The 20,836-nt window shown below is 43.0% G+C and overlaps 1 protein-coding gene across 2 annotated transcripts; it reads left to right on the forward strand.

The window, feature by feature from the left end:
- Positions 1–1,151: 1,151 nt before the first annotated feature.
- LOC104009373 (glutathione S-transferase 3) lies at positions 1,152–11,305 on the forward strand. 2 transcript variants are annotated; one of them, XM_087774434.1, is made up of 7 exons: positions 1,152–1,302; positions 3,874–3,980; positions 5,793–5,844; positions 6,611–6,743; positions 8,537–8,678; positions 9,832–9,963; positions 10,518–11,305. In XM_087774434.1, exons 2-7 carry the CDS (start codon positions 3,894–3,896, stop codon positions 10,659–10,661), a joined length of 690 nt encoding a protein of 229 aa, XP_087630560.1. In that variant the 5' UTR covers positions 1,152–1,302; positions 3,874–3,893; the 3' UTR covers positions 10,662–11,305. The 2 variants fall into 2 exon arrangements, with proteins under 2 accessions (XP_087630560.1, XP_087630559.1); XM_087774433.1 differs by lacking the exon at positions 1,152–1,302 and adding an exon at positions 1,823–1,936.
- The last annotated feature ends 9,531 nt before the right edge of the window (positions 11,306–20,836 follow it).

A 20,836-nucleotide genomic window follows, 5' to 3' on the forward strand; every position in this document is an offset into this window, starting at 1 on the left:
GAGTCTCAGCATGTCATTTCTGCACTATGCCGTGGACTTTGTGGAAAGCAAATAGTTTAGTCCTCGGATGTCAACTCCTCTGAAGCCAACTGCAAGGCTGAATTAAAACGGAAGATGCATAACCCCTCGGAAGAAGGACGGGCAGTTGGACTTGATGATCATTGCAGGTCCCTTGCAACCAAAATCTCTCCTCTCCTCTCCCCCTCAGTGTCTTCTGTCACCTCAGCCTTCTCCCCCTGCTCTCAAGGCAGTAGAAGCTGAAGATGGCTGATAATTTACATAAGCCAGCCCTTTTGCTAGCCATTCAGGTGGGCTTAAAATGAATTGTACAGGTGATGAACCAGGTGAAAAGTACATCTGCAAGTGCGAAGCTGCTAGAGTGTAACTGGTGTGCGTATAAGGTGAGGAGCTTGAGGATTTGTAGGCGACTTGGGGATGGAAGAGGGAAGTGATAAACTGAGCACGGCCCGCAGGGGCGGGAATAAAGCTCAGAACTCCCGCTTGCGCCCAGCCACCCCCCGCACGGATGGGGAACCTGCAAAGGCCCAAAACAATGGCAGACTGCCCCATGCAGTGCCTCACTTGGATGTGTCTGCAGTCTTGGAAGCTTGACTACCCTACGTTCTCCTACAAATGGACCTTGAGCTTGTTTGGAGGTTCTAGCAGGGGAGCGCAGCTACCGTATACCCTTGACCGATGAACGGTACGCCTCTATCGGGGAAGGTCGTCCTCTTCGACCGAGCGCGCAGCTTCGGGAGGGACGCACATGGAGCGGTGAGGGAGGAAGGGGACACCCGCCTAGCCAGCCAGATCAGCCGAATCAACCCTGGCGATCAATGGGGTGACAGATGTCGCAGCCAGATCGCCCTCACATCCAGAGCCTACCGCTGCCCGCGCCGCTATATAACGGTCACCGCGCTCGGCCGCCTTCACCTCACGACGACCCCCGGGCGGAACATTCCGCGACGGATGCCGCGGGATCGGCTCTCTGCAACGGCAAAATGTGTCGGGCTAAAATACTTCAAAGTCTTTAACGTGGGGTTTTTTTTTGTTACGCTTTCCTACCAGGAGCCTTTGCAAAATATGCAGAGTATCGGCTCCCGATTGGCGGCTGTCCCGCTTGTCACCGCCTCCCAGCGCTGAGGCTGCCAGCGGGGCGGCGGTGACTGCGGCTGCCGGCGGCTCGGCCCGGCCCGGCCCGGCCCGGCCGCTTTCCTCACGGGGTGGCAGCCAGCCGCGGGCGTGTGGCGGCCCGCGGGGTCTGCGGCGGGAAGCACTGCTGCCTCGCTAGCGAAAAGCCGCGTATGTTCGCTTGTTTTGTTTATTTTTTATTTCTCCGTGTGAACGGTGCGGGTTTCTGTGGCTTCTCCTTTCCCATCGCCACCCCGGCGTCCTCTGGCCCGCTTGGCCCGCGGGGGGCGGGGGGGCTGTGCCGGGTCGCGGCTGGCATTCGGGGGTCTGACGAGGAGGGGACCGCCCTGGTCGCCGGCTGCTCGCCCTGGGCTTGGCGGGCGCTCGTACGAGGGGCGGGTGCTCCGGCGTTCCTCATCTCTTAGCTGAGCGCTTGCCCTGCTCTGCACTTTGCCTCCACGCCCTCTCCCCCCAGCTATCAGCCTGATGACCCCCCATTTGATAACATGAGCCACTCTTCGTTGCGTGTCTACGAAGAACTTGTGAGGAGTGGAAGGGGTTGGAGTCGGTGGCCCGGGAGGCCGCTGCCCGCCCTCCGTCGGGCGGGGGCTTTCCCCCCGCGTTGGCGTTAGGTGATGCAGGGTGGGACAGAGCGGCCGCTGTTGGGCTGAGGGCTGCTGAATGCAAGCAGTGAAAACCAGGTCCTGGATGTGCGGGACGTGCCAGGGCAGTCGGTCTGCTGGCCCTCTTCACCAATGTTCTTCTGTCTGTGTGGCTAGCATGGGAGCGATGACTTCTTGCACAGGTATTTTATGTTCCCTCTTTCCCCCTGTCAGCCCAGGTGGCCTTCATAAATCACAACAAGGGAGCAAATTCAGATCCTTTTTTCCCCAAAGTCCCTTTCGCTGTTGAGATATCAGGCTGAGGGGAATGGCCAGCAACATACCTATGATTGCTGCTCCTGGCTGCAAATTGCTGTTTTCCCTCCTTCTGGTGAGAAGAGCAGGGAAGGGAGAAGCTCTTTGCCCATCCCCAGGGCGCTCTCTTTCCATTAGGCTGCAGGTCACAAGCTGGACTTTCTCATCCAATACTGCATGTCAGGTGTGGTCTTAGGAACCAGAATGCTACAGCTTGCTTCAAAGCTTGTTGATCCCCCTGTATTTACAAGACAAGCAGCCACCATGCCTTTACCTTCTCTTTGCCTTTGCTGCATTGATGTGTGCTTGGCAACCGTGACTTGCTTATCTCCTGTGACATGCCAGTTGGCCTGCTAGAAGCATGTCTTAGGAAAGTGCACGGAAGAAAAGTGACCCCTCTGTGTCTTTAATTTTTTTAAACTTCAAGTTACAAATCACTTTTGGCTTTTTTTTCTTCTGTGAATTTAGCTGTATTACAAGCAACTCCTGTTTCATTCTGTTCTTTCACATAGTTCACAGTGATACTTTTCTTTAGTCTTCTTTCTGTTTCTCCTGCACTGTTATATTTATTAGCAGTATAGATACTACTCAGCAATGTTTGAGTTCCCAGTGACTTACCTAAGAAGAAATGGAGGCCCCTAAGCAGGCGCGAAGGGCCTAATAGCCTGGCTCGTTTGAATTCCCGTGGTCAGATGCAGTCTTGTATTTTGTGTTCTATTTTCGTGCCTGTTGGCTAACAAGCAGATCGCTTGCCTGGTGCGTGCTCAAGGTCTTTCAAACATTGCTTTTTTCCTCCGCTTATGAAAGAATGCTTGCAGCATTGGGAACTGGAGGTTATTGTTCGCATGCCGACAGCCTCTTTTCCAGGATTACTTGAACTGTGGATTGGAGTGACAAGGAATCTCCCTACAGAGGGAAAAGAGCTCTCAGTTGCAGCAAGGAGTTGCTGTTACGGAGTTCTGCATATGAAATGGCAGTATGATGAAATGTAATGCTCCCTTGGCTTATGCCTCTACCGTGAAATCCAATTCCTGCTGACACCTAAACACTGGTCTATTCAAAAAGCAACGATTAGTCTCGTTTATGAAGCCGTTCAAGGACTGAAATGCTGCTTGCAAAGCATAGCGTATTTGATCAACTGAAAAGTCTATAAAGTTTTGCTTAGCAACAGGGTTTATTAATAGAAAGAAATGCAACCAGTAGAAGGATAAGTAGTGCAACAGTCTGAATCTTTGTATTTTAATCTGAATTATTACAGAAGAAACTGGTCATTCTTTTGAAGTTTCTACTGATTCCAGATCATGTACTAACCCTGGATCACCACAGCTAGAAAGAAAAGTGAAAGGCTTTGAAAATACGTTCCCATACTTCACCTAAGCATGCGTAGAATTAATGTTTAAATACTTCTGGCGTTCTTTGATATAAGGACTGCCAGACTGGAAAAAACTGTCTATTGCCTCTTTTCCCCTTTGATCAAAACGTGGCTTTCAGTGGTGATTGAGTAACTCTAGTGCTAAAACTTACATGTTCTGAAAGTTTTAAGGATTTCCTTAGTGGTGACTTTATTTTTTTTTTTTTTGTTATCTCCTACTTAGCAACTTGATGCTTACTTTTCCTGAATTTTAGGGGAATCGAAAGACTATGAGATATTGTGACTTGACTGTGCAGCAGAAAAACCAAATCAGTTTAGACTGAAACTTTACTGAAATGTTTTGTCAAAAATTAACTGAAATTTTTGTCATGTGAGTGACGTGTAAACTGTTATTCCAGCTGCCATCAGATTTTTGTATCATTATTAACTTATTGTCTTTTATGACTATTTTAGGTAATGCAAAGTTTGAAGCCATGGCTGGAAAACCGAAACTTTACTACTTTAATGGAAGAGGCAAGATGGAGTCAATTCGCTGGTTGTTAGCTGCAGCCGGGGTTGAGGTTCGCTTTAGTGTTTTTAACTTTAAGCTGCACATTGGTAAGCTTGTCTTTTGAGGCAGATCACAGGTTATTAAGCAAAAAAGGCATCCCAAGACACAATAGTAACTGAGCATTGGCTGTTCAGTATAATTAAACACTCTTACGTTAAGGCACACACGCTCTTACACATTAGGCACACAAAAGTATGGCTTCACGTTACATGTCTTCTGAGCAATGACACTGTAAACCAGTTTCTTGCTTAATGAAAGAATGCTTAATGCTTAATTAAGCATTCAGTTACTGACCCAGAGCTGTTGAGCTGAATAGGTGTGTTCCTGGCATAACAAGTATTATCTGTGCCAAGTAAAACAGCAATGAATTTACTCACTCTAGTCTTTCTGTTTTCAGTTGGATGCTCACACACAGATTTTTATTTTATTTTTCACTCCATTGGCTGCATCCTCTTCAATAAGCTATAGCACAAAATACATTTTGTCTTACTTGCATCATTTAGATGAGGCTTAACAGGGTGAAGTGAGCAAACTGACCTATGTGTGTAGAGAAATTAGAAATCTCAGAGCAGGAAGAAAAATATTTGAATAAGCCAGAGAAGCAAGATACCACTTTAAAATATTTTTTTTGATGGGATATAATTTACTTACTCATTTGCTATCTGTCTCGGTGATAAACTGATAATTCGGGACTAGTAGTTGCTCTGAGTGTCCCGTTTTATATAGTAGGCTGTTACACTTCATATGGTTACCCCTGTACTGAGACAAGGAACCTGAGTTTTTCAAAAAGACCACCAGTCTTTATTTAAAGGCCTGGTTGCTTCCCTGCATCATTTTTGTTCCTATGTTTTAATTCCCTCTCTCTTCTTTTTTTTTTTTTGTAATTAAAAAAAAAAAAACCTGTTGACAGTTACCAATTATTACATTTTTCCTTGGGATATTCTTTTCCCAGCTTTTCATCAGCAGAAACCTAGATTCTGAATTTTGGACTCTGTGATCACACTTATTATGGTTCAACATTGTCACTGTATTAGTATGCCTAATCTTCTGATGTTTCCCTAGTATAACAAATATTAATTATTAACATAAGTTGCACAGATGTTCTGAGAGAGGTTGACTGAGGAAGGATCCTTGGGAGTCCATAGCTCAGCATCTAGGGATTGGTAAGCTCAATCATTTTCTAGTTTCCATGGTCTACATTGGCTATAGACATGTGTGGCACATGCAAACACGTACATGTAGGCATCTAACTTTGGTGTCTCAATCTCAAACTGAATTCCTCTGTAAGCAGCACAGCCATTCTCAGCCAGATTGAATATAACTACGTCATTCTAATCACAGGCAATTCTGTATCTTTTTGTTTCTCATCTAGTGAATAATTCATCCTTAGGTGTCCTAAACATGCTCCTGCTGGGCAGGTAGTTAACTTTCTGAGAATTTGTTCCTGTCTGGCTCCCAAATCAAAATATCCCACAGCAGAGCTTTTCCCCACATACCAGAAAGCATTTTAAGGACAGCCTAGTCTGTATTATTGACTGTCTCACATTAAATTGCCTGTTCAATATCAAACAAACCATCCTCACTCCAGTTCTTACTGCGTGTTTTTCTGCTAGGGTTGCCTTTAGCGGCATTTGTCAAAGAGGACAGTCCAAGAGGTTTTGCTAGTCCTGCTGCCCTTGGTATTTTCTCCCTCAGAGCCATATCTGGAAAGGAAGGAACCATGATGTGTATTTTCTTCCTTTTATGAGGCCTAAAATGTTTATCTGTTCTAGAAATGTAAAAAGACGCTCATTTCCTCTTCTTTCTCATTCTCTTTTGTCAGTTTGAGGAAGAGTTTTTGGAAACCCGAGAGCAGTATGAGAAGCTCCTGCAAGGTGAGCCCACATGAAACCTCAAGAAAAGTGTGGGCAGACTTTACTTAGTCTTAGAGAAGACGTGTGAAGAGAAGACTTTGAAGACTGTGTGGGACTTTCTTTCCACACAGCAGAGAGGGGAGTAAAACTGAGAGCTGTGAACAGCTGCAGAGGCTGATTTTTTTCCCATATGTGGACAGATGCAATTGAAAATTGAGTGTCTTTCCAACCTGGAGCATTTCCCAGGCCTCTGGGTTGTTCTGTTCTCCGTTTGTCTACATGTCCCACCTGCTCCCACAAACTTACCTTGGGCTTCAGTAACTTGCAAAAACTTATCCTAAAACTTCATTGAATGTCCTGATTTAGCTTAAGATACTAGTTGTAAGGGAGAAATTTGGGAATCTGACATTTGCTTCAACTGTGTTTTAAATAGTGGAACAAAATTTTTTTAATGTATTTAGAATTAGACACTTTTTACTCAGTTGATACGTTTAGTGTGATTGTCTCCACTGTATTTCAATTTCAGCATAAAAGCTGCTGTACACAGTCCTGACTGCAACTTCAGTGAAATTTTTTTTAAAGCAAGGATGTTCATCCATAATAATTGTGTTCTGCAGTTTCATTTGTCTGCACCACTGTAATTTATTGTTTGCATGGGAGAACGCCGATTTAATATAATGACAACCCACAGCAAGCTCACCATAAAAGTAATGATCTTCTGAAGACAGCAAGAAATCTGACGTGGAGTTACTCAACCCAGTAGAATAATGTGTGGCTTTCCCTTTAGGTGGATCCCTGCTATTTCAGCAAGTGCCCATGGTGGAGATCGATGGGATGAAGATGGTGCAGACTAGAGCCATCCTCAGCTACATAGCAGCAAAATACAACCTCTACGGGAAGGACCTGAAGGAGAGAGCCCTGTACTGTAACAGTACTACTCTTCTTGAATTTATTATAGTAGCTTAGATACATCTAGAATTAATTGCATACTTACACACCCAGAAAATCACCTGTGGCCTCAGTGACACACAACTTGCAGTGAGCCTGACAGGCCACGGTTAGATGCAAGCCAACTGATTTGTTCTAATTCAATTATTTTTACATAAAAATTTTTGAAGCAGGGGTTTATTGTGCTTTAGTAAAAGATTAATACAGCTTGACACAGGTATTTGAGAGGTGACTGGCATGTAAATGTTGAACTACTTTTGTAAACAGAAAACTTTTTGGAAAGCAATGGTTAGTTTTTAACTTCTGGCTGCAAAATAAGATCTGTCATTCGTGTTATCTGTGATTGCATGATGTTCCACAGCATTCTAAAAAGTGCGTGGTTTAGGTCTTTGGGAGTCGGGTAAAGAACAGCTAAAAGCTGTTGAAAGAATTCTAGTTTCATGTGAAATTAAATCCAGCTCTTGATATTGTGGCTGTGTGAAGGGAAAAAAATGTGATTGGGCTATCTCAATATGTAGCCTTTAAATGTCCATTCCTTATTGTTTTTCAAAAGAAGGAAAACTAAAGGTCAGCTAGGAAAGCATCTAACTTTAATAGATACTTTACAGTAAACTGCCATTAAACAGTGCCAATGGTTGGAAGAATTGGCTGAAGCAGGTTCAGGGAAGTAACAAAAAGAATGAATATTCAGATAGGAGCCTCAGTCATAGCTGATCAGCTTCTTTGCGTTGTTAATAAGCCATCATTTCCTGTAGCTTGCGTTCCTTGCATACCTCTTCCTTCAAACAGAATTCTCTTCCATGGAGTTTTAGATTTAGCTTGGAGCCTGTTCCTGCTGTCCTACCAGCAAATATAAATGAAGTGTATTTGTTGATTTGTTCTTGGGCAGGGGGAAGGATATCGGTGTTTTGAGGAAGGCTTGCTGTGATTAGCTCCAGGTTTAAGTACTTTGGATAGCTGGTCTTGTACAGTGTGGAAGCGCAGTTCTGGAGACCAGATAGATGCAGGTGAGAAGCTGGCATACATTAAGGCTTGCAGGAATATTTGATAGCTTCTTATTGCACATAACGTGTTTAATCCTTGCAGAGGCTTTTTTGAGAACCTGTTGCCTGACAACAAAAAATGCAGTTAGTCTTATTACACAGCAGGAACTCAAATCTCTTACAACACAGGATGGTTAGAAGACTTTGCTAGACTATTTTACCATTTTATTCATATTCATGAGGACTTAATTTAGATTTGGGTCTTATCTACAGTACAAAACCTGCTGTCTGAGCTCTGGAAAAATGACTAAAAGGGACGATCTGAAGAACTGCTGTACTAGTAACTTAGTTAGATGCAGAACCTGGTAGACTTCAGGTTTCCAACCCCATTATTAATATATTTGGCACGACTTTGGATGAAACCCTGAAGGTGGGATACATCCAGATGACTAAGCCAGTTGGGGATGAATCTTCTTGTGGTGCTGTGTGTTTCTCTGATGATTCTGAAATGATCTGTAACACCAAAGCTAGACTTTTTTAACCTCTGTACTGTCCTGTTTAATCCTGTACAATGAGGCAAGTAAAATACAAATATAAGTGAGACTACAAATATAAGTGAGACTCAGACTGCGACGTATTTCTTTTTTAACTGCAAAAATAATTTTCATGGTGGGGTGGGAAATTAAACTTTTACTATCACAACACAAATCTAAGAAAACTCTGCTCTGTGATTCTGTGAAGGTGCCTTCTCATTTAAGGTTTTTGTTTGCTTTGGTTTTAAGGATTGATATGTATGTTGGAGGAACTGATGACCTTATGGGCTTCATTTTGGTGTTCCCATTCTTATCGGCTGAGGATAAAGAGAAACAACGTGCTGTTATAGTTCAAAAGGCGACAAGCAGGTATTTCCCAGCGTATGAAAAGGTATGTAGGAGGATCATTTCCTTCCATTGTTCTGGAAGGATAACAATGGGAACACTGGGTATTTTACCAAAAGCAGGAGAAACAGAAAGGTGTCAGTGCGGTACTTTAAACCAGGACATCATACTGTTTGCAGGCTGGAGAGATGAGAGGGAGGTCAGGGCAGTATGAGAGAAGCTGGGGTGGGTTAAATGCAGAAATTCCCAAATGAGATTTCATGGTCTGAGCAGCATCAACATTCAGACTGAAGGGTCCAAGTATCCCCTTGGGCTCAAAACTGCTACGGTCCAATGACCACGTAAACATAGCTATACACAGTTAAAATAGCAACTTCCCGTTTTTAGGAGAAATGAAACTGTGTAACTTGCGTTGCAAAGGCAATGCCGTTTTAGAATAGTTAATTATCAGCTTTGTTTAACATTTCGCATACATCTACATGTTTTTTTAATCACAGTAATACACAGCTATCACTGCTGTCTTCTAGTCTGAGTGGTCTGCTGCTTAAGCCATACTGGAATCTTGGTGTTTCTCTAACTGATCCTTTGGGAGACAGGACCCAAGCAGTGCTCTCAATGGAAGTTAATATACACAGAGAGGATGATCTGGCAGAAATAGCTGCTTTTCTGTTTTAAAGACTAAAGGGAAGACAGTTTCCCACTTAAATACCAGCTCTCCTATAGATGGCTGCCAGAGTTCCTTCTGCCCTAGATTCCACTTGTTGCATCCTAGCCCCAATGCTTTAGGCTGATCACCTCTCTTTTACATTCTCTATTTTCCCATTGAAGCTGTAACTACCTACAGAAAAATTCAAGACTTATTAGGCTGGAAGGGAGCGAATACCAAGGAGGTATCTAACCCTGTAGTCCCGTACATGGGGCTACCTAGGGCTATGGGATGGAAGGATGGGTGAGTGAAACCCTGGGATTTTAGATTGCCGCTGTGAGGACTGCTCATAGATATCCTGTATAATGACCACTGACTGCAGGCACTGGGCCCACATCCCCCACACCAGTAATATCCCTAGTTGCATGGGAGAGAAAGGTGAAAAGAAGAGGAGGCAGTAAGTATTGTCAAAGAAGGTGTGCTGGTGCGTTTTGAAAACATCAACCCCAGCTGGCTATCCACATCTGGATGTTTTCATTTATGACACTTCTAGGTTTTGAAAGACCATGGGCAGGACTTTCTTGTTGGCAACAACTTTAGCTGGGCAGATGTTCATCTTTTTGAAGCCATTTTAATGGTAGAAGAGAAGAAGTCGGACGTGCTCTCAGGCTTTCCTCAGTTACAGGTACCTTACAGTAACAATACACTCATGTGGCTGAAAATGTGATAAATGGTATTTCAAAGTCTGTTATGTGTAGACGATCCCATAAAATAAGAGCATTTGTCACTCTTCTTTCATTGTAGCCTTGCTCTGCTTGCTTTAGGAAGAACCTCGTAATGTTTCATCTAGAGAATCTGTTGTTTTCTGGAGTAATTCCTGTACAGATCTGAAGAAATCCACCCTCCCTTTTTTTTCCTCCCCTTACCAGTTCTGTGATACCTTTAAGCAGAAGATATTTTCTGGATCGCAAGAGGTCATTTGAGTAAAGTACACATCCGAAACCACAGATAACTGTTTCCACTTCATCCCATATGAATACAAGACAGAGGGCTGTTTTATTACTGTTTAAAATAACAAGTTTGGGCTGACGGGGAGTGAAACTAAATGGCTAAAACTATATTTCTTGTCTTGCCTCCATATATAATTTGTTAAAGGATGTTACACAAATCAGTAAAATTGTTTTTTCTTGTGTTACTTTCTGTTCTTTAAATACCATGTACTTACTGTTTACCTTTTAGGCATTTAAAGCAAGGATAAGCAGCATCCCCACAATCAAGAAATTCCTAGAGCCTGGAAGCCAGAGAAAACCTGTTTCTGATGATAAATACGTGGAGACTGTGAGGAGAGTTCTCCGCATGTATTATGACATAAAAGCAAATTAGTTTTAGCCAGGCACACAACAGCTCCGCTCGGTTTAACAGAGCTATCAGATTGCACACGTACAATTATACTGCAGAGAGAAGGTGAAGGCGTGTTCGAAAGCGGTTCGAATGGGCAGTATCTTGTGTTCTCTCATACAAAATACAGTAGGCAGGTATCTTTTATAACACTTTACTACTAGCCTATTTTTTTCCTTCAGTCTTCTTGAGATTTTTCTGGTAATTTTAAGCAAGGGAAATGGCAGCAAGCATGCTGTCTTCCTGGAGACTTTTTGGAAGAGCAAAAAAGACAGAAATGTGAGTTGCTGACTGACGGCTTCAGCATGTTCTGCTGCTTCTGAGGACTTTCTTCTGAGGTCTGGATCAGATTTTTGTATTATGATTGCTTCCAGTTCAGGCCTTTATTGTTTTTAGTATCACTTTAGGCAAATGAAACAAGTGGCTTTTAAAGAAAGTTAGGAGGGAGGTGTTTCTCTTGCCGGTTCTATTGGACATCAGTGACTTGTCTGAAATGTCAGCATTGTGCCTTTATAACTAAGCTGCACTTTAATTACTGAATTAGGAAACAAATTGACTGACAAATGACATTTTTGTGTAACTGCTGTATTTAGAGGATCTGTTCTAATCAAATAAACTTTTTATTTTTATGTGGTCGTGTTGTCATGTTGTGTCATGAATGAAAGTTTTTGGGCTTGCAAACTTCATTTTTACTTTTCTTGGAGGATAAATTCTTTATACTTGATATGAAGGGGATCCCTGTTAACCCATGTGCCTCATGCAAAGGCGTTTCTTTTGCATTTATAAACCAGAGAAGGGAGATGTGAAGGAGAGGTAGTAAACCATCACACAAAACTGGTATAACTCCTATCTAAGGCCTAATACCTGCCAAACTCAAAATGTTATTTTTTTCTTCTCTTTTTTTTTTTTTTTTTAACCTATGGTTTCAGCAGGTGACTTGACAAAGGAATTTCAGATGTTTTTAATTGTTTTGATAAATGGCAGTTATACTTTGAAAAGCTGCTCTGTAGGATGTTATCTTGGGGTTTCATGTCTGTTGTTTATAGTTCTATATTAATGATACAGTTTACAAGAAAAGACTTGTGCTCAGTCCCTAATGGCATTGTTTAATTCCTGTGTTAGCTATGGGTTGAGAAATAAGATGCTGCTTGACCTTGGAATGCAGTGAGTACTCTCGTCTGATATTTGATCAATGAGTTGTCCACTTGAGAGCTCATCAATCTCCCCAGCTTCAGCGCGACTGAAGTTCTCAGCACTACAAATACTTTTCCCTCATTGCCAGGAACACAAGGTTTATATTGACCTATGCTGGCTTATCTGTCACCTGCCTTCCTAATGTCAATTGCGATCACAGTTTAGTCCTTGGTTTAATCTCAGATTGGTTTAATAAGAAAGTTTGGAAAACCCTGTAGTTAGTTACAGGGTTACTTCAGCCTAGCTCCAGAGTGGTTGTGTGGACTGAATGCCCCTTAGACTGCATTAGGTGCACTCTTGGAGCACATCTTTCAGTTTAATTTCATCCATAAAGAATCCAGTTTGTACACTCCAAGATCACACTGTGATAGGAGCCAAAGCACCGTTAAAAAAGTCATTTTAAAAACATACTCCTGTTCCAGACCACTAATGTAGCCATACCCTGTAATGCTCTGGGTCTGGCCCAACTGATGGGTCATCTCCTGATACTGCAGTAAATCATTGATGAGAACTTGTATTCTGTTTGGCTATTTTTTATTTATCTTCTTGATTTGGTTTGAGATGAAGACACCTAAATGTGTTTACATATGAGCAAGTGTGTACCTTTCCATATAATGTCTACAGCCATTTTTGCTTATGCTATCATCGCAGGGCTACATGGTGTGCCACAGTGCTGTGGGTCTAAGGATGTAGCATTTCTTATCGGGATATTCCCACACAGGTTTGTCAGTTTAGTTTCTAGCCTGTACACCGTGACTATTGTCGTGATCTTCCAAATTCTGGGCAAACTAGGGAGGAAATCAGCTTAGATCTAAGTCTTTTGTAAAAGATCCCCATACTGAGGATCCTTCAGTCCTGGTACAACTCTCTAGCAGTCATTATTTAGGTCTTTAGCTGACTTTGGTAATGCTTTTAAGACACATCAGAGCACTTCAGTTCCGTTACCAGCCTTCAAGACAGTAGTAAGCAAAGAAGATATACAGATGTTTGTTGCCGTTTCTCCTATGTCTCTTGATGTTGCTGGTCCAATAATTCCTGGCTCAAAATTAGTTAAGAACACATGATAACTCCAGGAATAGTTTCACTCTTACCTGTCCCAAAGCACTTAGGTGTTAGACAGGCAGTTTTGATGTATTTTCCAAGAAGAACTTGGCTTTGTCTTCAACCCTTGCTCTGGTAAGACCTATTTATGTACAAATCAGCCTGCAGCATCATGCTGAGAGCCAGGCAGAAGTTATGCTTAGTGGGAGTAAGGGTTGTGGTCCTACACAACCTGTTTTGGTTTAAAATACTCACTGTCAATGGAATTGCAAGTTCATTCCCATTGAAAGCACTGGGAAAATTCTCATTGATTTAATAGTGAGTCCAGGATATAGCCTTTAGTACAAGTTACGGTTTCTGGTGACCATATGGGATCTTTATAGATTACTCCGCATTGTGTTTGCTTATATTTTGGTAGGTTGCAGTTAATTCCAATGGAACTTTAGTATTTAGGTGAGCACCTCTGAAGGTACAAAAGAAGTCCCAGCTATTCATAGGGATTTTGCAGATCTCCTGCATGCTGCTTGTGGCACTTCTTCATACCGGAGTATAGCAACACTGACTGAAAAAAAGCAAGATGCCAAATTCAGGCAAAACTAGTTGGACCAGCTGACAGGAGGGTTCCTAACACTGCTTACAGCAGGCATTTGGCAGATTTTTCTGTGCTTAGTAGAGAGATACAAAATCCCCTGCAAGGTCAATACTTTATTTCTCATGTCTTTATTGTGTACCCTATTCATAGTGAATAGTTCAGGCTGTGGTTTTACAGCCAACTCTCTCACCAAAAAAGACAGGCCTCCCTTGCCTACACCGTCTCCTTCCCTGCTTTTCTTGTCTTACTATTTGCAACATAAGCTGACCCAGTTGAAACTCTAGACTTAATGTTAAGGGTGATTTTTTACTGGCTCAGCCAATTCATCACACGGTCAGCTAGATCGCTGGTGCCAGCACCAGTTAGGCAGTAAGAACAAGTGGCTGTGAGCCACAGAGGAGGTATGACCGCTTTCTTAATTGCACTCTTTTCAGTTCTGTAGATCAGCTTAAGCATTTATAAAACTACTGCCAAAATGTACTGGATACGTGAGTACAGCAATTAACGTACTCTCACAAAATAACTTTTTGTAAGTGAGTTTCACTTAGTGAATCACTTTCCTGACCTCTGAGAAGATCGTCACTATGCTTCCTATACAATGCAGTCATCACTATTGCTGTCCTTAGGCACAGAAATGCATAATTTAAAAAAGATATTTTAAGGTAAGAATTTTTTTGTTTTACCTTCATAACAATCACCTTTCAACAACAAAATGTCTTTGTTCCTGGCCTGTGTTTAACAGCATGCTTTATCTCTATCCCAGTGTTTAGGGGCATGGGAAAGGTGGCTGCAGCCTGAGGATCATCTTTCCTGATGCACTTACCCTGTTACCTTTCCAGTTGGAAGGAGAATTTCTGGAAAGCAGAGACTAGTCTAGGAAATTACTGCAAGGTAAGATGTTTGACAGTCTTGAATGACTTCTACCAGATTTTGATATCTTGTGGACTACCATGCAAACCAGTCTCCAGTCTTCCCAGCCTGAGGGAATATTAGCTCAAAATGATAAAAGGAGTGTGCATTTAGTCCTTAGGCTCAGGCTGCTAGCTGCCATCTTTTTCCTTCTGTCATTAGTTGGGGTGGGGTGACCTTGGCTGGCTGCCAGAGGCCCACCCAGCCGCTCTCTCACTGCCTCTCCTCAACAGGACAGGAAGAGAAAATAAGATGAAAAAGCTTGTGGGTTGAGGTAAAAACAGGGAGATTGCTAACCAATTACCATCATAGGTAGAACAGACTTGATTTGGGGAAAATTAATTTTAATTTATTGCCAATTAATGTAAAGTTGGATGGTGAGAAACAAAGACAAAAACTTAAACACCTTCCTCCCACTCCTCTTCTTCCCAGGTTCAACTTTCCTCTTTTGTTCCCAATTCCTCTACCTCCTCCCCCCCTTTCTCCTCTTGGTGTTCACAGGGCTGTTTCTCACACTATTTTTCCCTCACACTCTGCTGTGCAGTGTTTTGTCCCTTCTTAAATAAGCTTTCCCCAAGGCACCACCATGGCTGTGGGGCTCAGCCGTGCCCTGCAGTGGGTCGGTTGGAGCTGGCTGGACCCGGCTGTGTCCGGCATGGGGCAGCCCCGGCCTCTCCTCACAGAGGCCGCCCTGCAGCCCCCACTGCCAGCACTGGGTGCCTACACCCGACACATCAGTATCTGTTTTTCTATGGTACAAATAAGCTTGCCCCTCAACTGGTTTCCAGACAGGCCGTGGGGATCACTGGGACCTGCTGGTGGCCTTAGAGCTCCTGTGCATTGGCCACTGCTTTGAGGTTCAAGAGGGGGAAGTTTGCATTTCAGAGGAGGTGTGTAGGAGCTGGACATCAGGTCCCTGCCTGGGCACTGCTGGTGCAGAGGAGTCCTCGGCAGGCTGCCGGGAGGCTGCACTCAGCATCCGAAATTTGGAGTTGTGTTAAACCCCAGTCTTGCTCCTAGGAAAGGCTCTTCCATATCCTATTTGCTGCAGGGGGGAAATTTCAGCCATAGACAACTATTGGGCATGTCTCTCAACTCCATTTCCACAATGCAAGAGCTGTGGGCATTGAATGAGGCTGATGTTACTTTTTTCTGTCCCCAGATGGAGCCCTGCTCTTTCAGCAAGTGCCCATGGTGGGGATTGGTGGGATGAAGATGGTGCAGCCCAGAGCCATCCTCAGCCATACAGCCTGAAAAGTACAACCTCTATGGGAAGGACCTGAAGGACAGAGCCTGGTACCGTAACTTTAAACCTCTAAGCACTAGATGCCCGCTTTTGAACTGTGATTACTTTTGTAGTCAATGGAAATAAATAAATATCACCAGTTGGCAATTGATCTGTAAGGCATGGTTAACTTCTTAGCATGACTGGAAGCATGTCTGCAAGCCACCTAGGAGTGCACAGCAGAGATCAGGCATCAGGAGCCACGAAGATGGTGAGGGGTTTAGAGGGGAAGCCGTAGGAGGAGCGGCTGAGGTCACTTGGTCTGTTCAGCCTGGAGAAGAGGAGACTGAGGGGAGACCTCATCGCAGTCTACAGCTTCCTTCCAAGGGGAAGAGGAGGGGCAGGTGCTGATCTCTTCTCCCTGGCGACCAATGATAGGACCTGAGGGAACGGCAGGAAGATATGCCAGGGGAGGTTTAGGTTGGACATTAGGAAAAGGTTCTTCACCCAGAGGGTGATGGAGCACTGGAACAAGCTCCCCTGCGATGTAGTCACGGTGCCAAGCCTGACAACGTTTAAGAAGCACTTGGACAACGCCCTCAGACATATGGGGTGAATTTTGGGGTTGTCCCATGCAGGGACAGCAGTTGGACTCGATGATCCTTGTGGATTCCTTCCAACTCAGGACATTCTATGATACTATGATATATATACACATCTCCAGCAGCCCCTTGCAGGCTTTGACCTGTAAAACTTTCTTTGTTGGTGTCTGTTGGAATTTCTCGTGCCGCAGCCTGTGCCTGTTGTCTCTCTTCCTTTCACTATGCTCCTCTGAGGAGAATCTGGTCTTGGCCCCTCTGTAACTACATATTAGGTAGGTGAAGACAGCAATTAGATCCTTGGCATTTTGCTATTTAACATTTTTATCAAGGGGCTAAAAGAAAAATCAGCGCAGTTCACAGAAGATAAAAAAATGAAGTGACAATAGAGAGGAAAGGTGAAATTTGGTGATCTGAATCAGCACGTGACTGGGAATTTAGGTAATCTGAATTTATCTACACTAAATGCATCTTGTTTATTCATTCCCACTGATGTGAGAAGCAGGAACTTGGAGGAGAAGAAGCTGAAGGCATGGTGGATAATCAGCCATATACCAGCTCCCAGCGTGGCACTGGCATCCAAAAAAGCTAATATGACATTGACATATAGTGGAAATTTTCAAATAGCATGCTTGTATAACTCCATGTCCACTCTGACATTGACCCATGAAGTACCTAGGTATAGGCATCACTTGTTAATCCTAGTGCAGAACTGGGGACGATTTTCTGGTTATGCTGCAGGTTCCAATCTGCTTATGTTGTTTGTCCTACAACTACTACTTTCCATTTCAGACCAATTTCTACATGGCAGCAGAACCGTTTTATCTCACACCTGGAAACATCATCCAAGAGAAGATGGAATGGAAATGTTATCCTTTCTGGCAAGAAAAAAAGAGCTTCACCTCATCCTTCAGCCTGAGATGCCATAGGTTAGCACATATGACCCCAGCTGTGCCAGCTGACTCGGATACACGTTAGTTCAAGCAGAGATCATCCCTCCACTCGCTTTCTTGAGGAAGTAACTACCTTATTTAACTCTTGCTATTATTCAGCAGACAGTTTTGCTATAGGAGAACTTTACTCAAGGGATGATCTGGGAGAGAACTGTTTGTTCCAGATTCCTTTCCAAACCTGCTTTGAACAATTATTTCTGAGAAAGTTTCTCTAAGAAGGGGTTGCACAGAGACAGCTTTGAAATGAACAGGGTAACTCTCACACTTTGCAGAGTATCTCATTGTTTAAGTTCTCACAAACAAAGTATGCCCACACAGCAAAACAAAAGTGTAACAAACAGGAGTGTGTGTATCTTAACCTTAATTGAACAAGCACACTGTCTATTTGTCCAGTGCCATGGTACTTTCTTGTTAATAGTAACAGCTGCTAATATGAAGCAGTGCAGGGTTGAGGCTGGAGAACATACATCTCCAGGATCCAAGGGTCATTTTTACCCTACAAAAGGGACAGAGTAAGACTTCACTAGTTGGATAGTGTCCTGGTTCTCCTTGAAGCAAGAGTGATGCCTCTTCAAGCCAGACTACTGAAGACAAGTGTATAGGTTTGAGCCCCAAAGATTGATGTCTTTTCTGCTCGTTCCTATGTAGAAGATCAGAAATCTCCACATTCACCAGTGAAACATAGCTCCATCAACACTTTTCTAACATGAGCCTATTTACTATATTTTACTTATTACAATTTTATTACCTTGTACATAAAGACCATACAGTTTCAGCGTGGTTCTCAAGCACACCAAAGCCTTCTTTCAATACTCCTGCTATGGCAAGGGCGGTTCAGTTCTGTGTATACGAACGTTCAATTTAACCTCCCACTGCACAGGCTGATGAAAAGAGGCTTATGTATGTGTAAGTGAGATGTTGCCTGTGTGAACTGAGCACTGAGGTCTGTAGCACTGCTAACTAGCTAGGCGAGATGAGCCAGATTCCTATTCCATTATCAAACTTGCATTGAAAACCTCTCCTTGGGAACAAGAGAACAAAGGCAAGTGGAGGTTCATATCTGACCCAGTGCACGTATGACTAACCACCTATCTTTCCCCCCACTTCTGATGTCTCTCATACCAGACCTAGAGTTTCTTCTGGTCATTTTTTATTTGTATTTTTTTATGGAAATGCAGCAACTGTTGTACATACGCAATTTATAAAACTGTCCAGGGGTGCAGAAATAAACCCGAAATGTAGTTTTAGGTCATGAATATCTCCATCAACTCTGTACTGGAGCAAAACTGAGAAAAGTCATTAGTTTTTTAATTCCTGTAAACCTTTTTCCTCTTGAATCAAGCTAGTTACAATCTTTCATGTCTGTCAAATTTCTGTGGGCAGAAGTCCAGCAACTGATTGAAGCTATCCTGATGGTAGAAGAGAAAGTGCCCTCCATTCTCTCAAAGTTTCCTTTTCTGCAGGTAATTAAATCAAATAGTGATACACCCATATTCATTCGAAGTTTTGAGGAAGACCAGTTAAAATGCTTGCCAGTTTCTCGCACTCTTACAGAACGCAGAAGTAATCAAGTGAGGATCAGGAAATACATCCAACAAAGTAAAATACAAAAAATAGAAAATGGAAAAGCAGAGCTGAGAAATGCATGTGAGAAGTGAATTACAGTCCAATTTGTTTAAAGATTTATTAGATAAATTATTTTTTATGCATGTGGCCCTAGTAAGAGAGACAGAGAAGGGCTTTCATCTCCCTATCTTATAATAGAAGTGGAATAAGACATTCAATGAAATTAAAAGCAAACGGAAGCAAAAAAGAAATGGAAGCAAAACAAAAAGAGAACAAGGGGAAAAGTCTTTCTGGCAAACAGCAATGTGTGGAAGGGGAACAACAAAGGTAGATGTGGCCATGTTCAGCAAATCCAAAAAGCATCAGAATGCTTTGCCTGACCACTCATCCCCGAGCCTCAAATCAGAGACCTCTTCATCCCCTTCTTCTTTGCCATCAAGCCCCTTGCTGCCATTGGCAGCATCTGAGGCTGCAGAGAGGACAAGGAGACAATAGTTACTTGCATGCTCTTCTCTGGTCACCGTTCCTGAACTAACTCTTGCTCTCAGGTACGTGCTGATATCAAAGACCTCAAAAGCAGGAGCAGATTAATCTTGATTCAATGCTGCCATCATGGACAGGTATGAACAAACGCTGCTCTCTTACTCAGCTATCCCTTCCTGCCTGTGCCACACTCCTACTGCAGCCACATCTCCATTAGTGGTTTAGGCACCTGGGGACCGTTGGCTGGCACTGCTGCCAGCTAGCGTGGTACGGCATGCATTTACACCACGCTCCTAGCTTCCAAAATAGGGTGCTGTTTCTACGCTGCCGCTGGGAACGGTTCTGGGCCTATGCTGGACTGCTGACCCATACTTGGGAATTTTCTGGGGGGTGGTAACCAAGTTTGACAAAGAAACAATACAGAAGCGTATATTTAATACTATGCTTTATTCACTAAATGATGAACCTGACAGAGAGAATTAGGCAAAGTGTAAAGAAGCACCATACAGTTGGTTTTTGCTGACACTATCAACCTTTGAAGCACATAAATTACAAATTTGCAAGAAGTCTGTAGTGGAAGCGCATCCTCTAGAAGAGACTGCCAGCAATTGCCAGGCAGAGAAACCGTAACAAAACTCCAACTGTGAGGGAAAAAAAAAGTAGCAGCTTTGGGGGGGTTTCCTCAAGAGACTTACCTAGAGATTTTTGTCCTGAGATTCCCCATCTTGAGGTGCTGTCTTAGTACAGCCATGGCTTTAAACTGATAAATACAATATTGATAACAGCGTGGGTTCTGTGAACAGATCTTCAGATTAATTGTACTGACATCTGCTGCAGGGGTGTAAAGTGATGCCCAGCATCACATGTGGGTCTACGCTAGAGGCGAGAACCTGATCTTTGCACCCAAATCCCATTTCTCATCTGCTACGCCATCCTTCTGTCTGTTCACATCCACTTTCAGGTTTGGTATTTTCACCTGAAATGTAGATAGCAAAGCTGAAGCAGTTACTTTTCATGGCAACAGGGTAGGAAAATCATAGTTTATTTCATCTCTAACTGAGTATTAGCCATGTACACTCAATTTCCAAAATTAATGCTATTGCTTAAGCCATGGGGTGAGTTGTGACATAAACCGTTCATCTATTTTTTATACCAAGTTATTACTAAGTAAGTTTGATACTGGCAAACTGTATGTCAAAGTAATTGAGCGTTGCTATCCCATACTTTGGGTATCTTTCCTGTGCCACACAGCACTGAAAATAAAAACCTGGGTTACTGTTAAATAATGAAATCAGCCTAGAAACTTCAGTGGTTAATCTTTAAATGTTTACTATTACCTTAAATATGACCCAGAAAAATCTATAATTTTCTCAGTGTTTTAAAGTGTCTCACCCTTGTATTTGGGTAAAACACCCCAATAATTCCAAGAGAGCAGTTTGAATAGATGGCTACTATAGAAACTCTGAGGCTACCCACATGGTATCATCAAATCAGCAAACTGAAAAAGAAAGACAGTCTCTGCCTTGGGTGGCAATTTTCAGAGACGTACGTCTTTAAGCTGGGTAGTGCCAGCTTAATAGCAATGGGAGATTTTCTCT

The sequence above is a fragment of the Nipponia nippon genome, unplaced genomic scaffold (genome assembly GCF_047370975.1).
Source record: "Nipponia nippon isolate SJK-2023a ecotype South Korea unplaced genomic scaffold, ASM4737097v1 scaffold_4, whole genome shotgun sequence".
Classification (NCBI taxonomy): Eukaryota; Metazoa; Chordata; class Aves; order Pelecaniformes; family Threskiornithidae; genus Nipponia; species Nipponia nippon.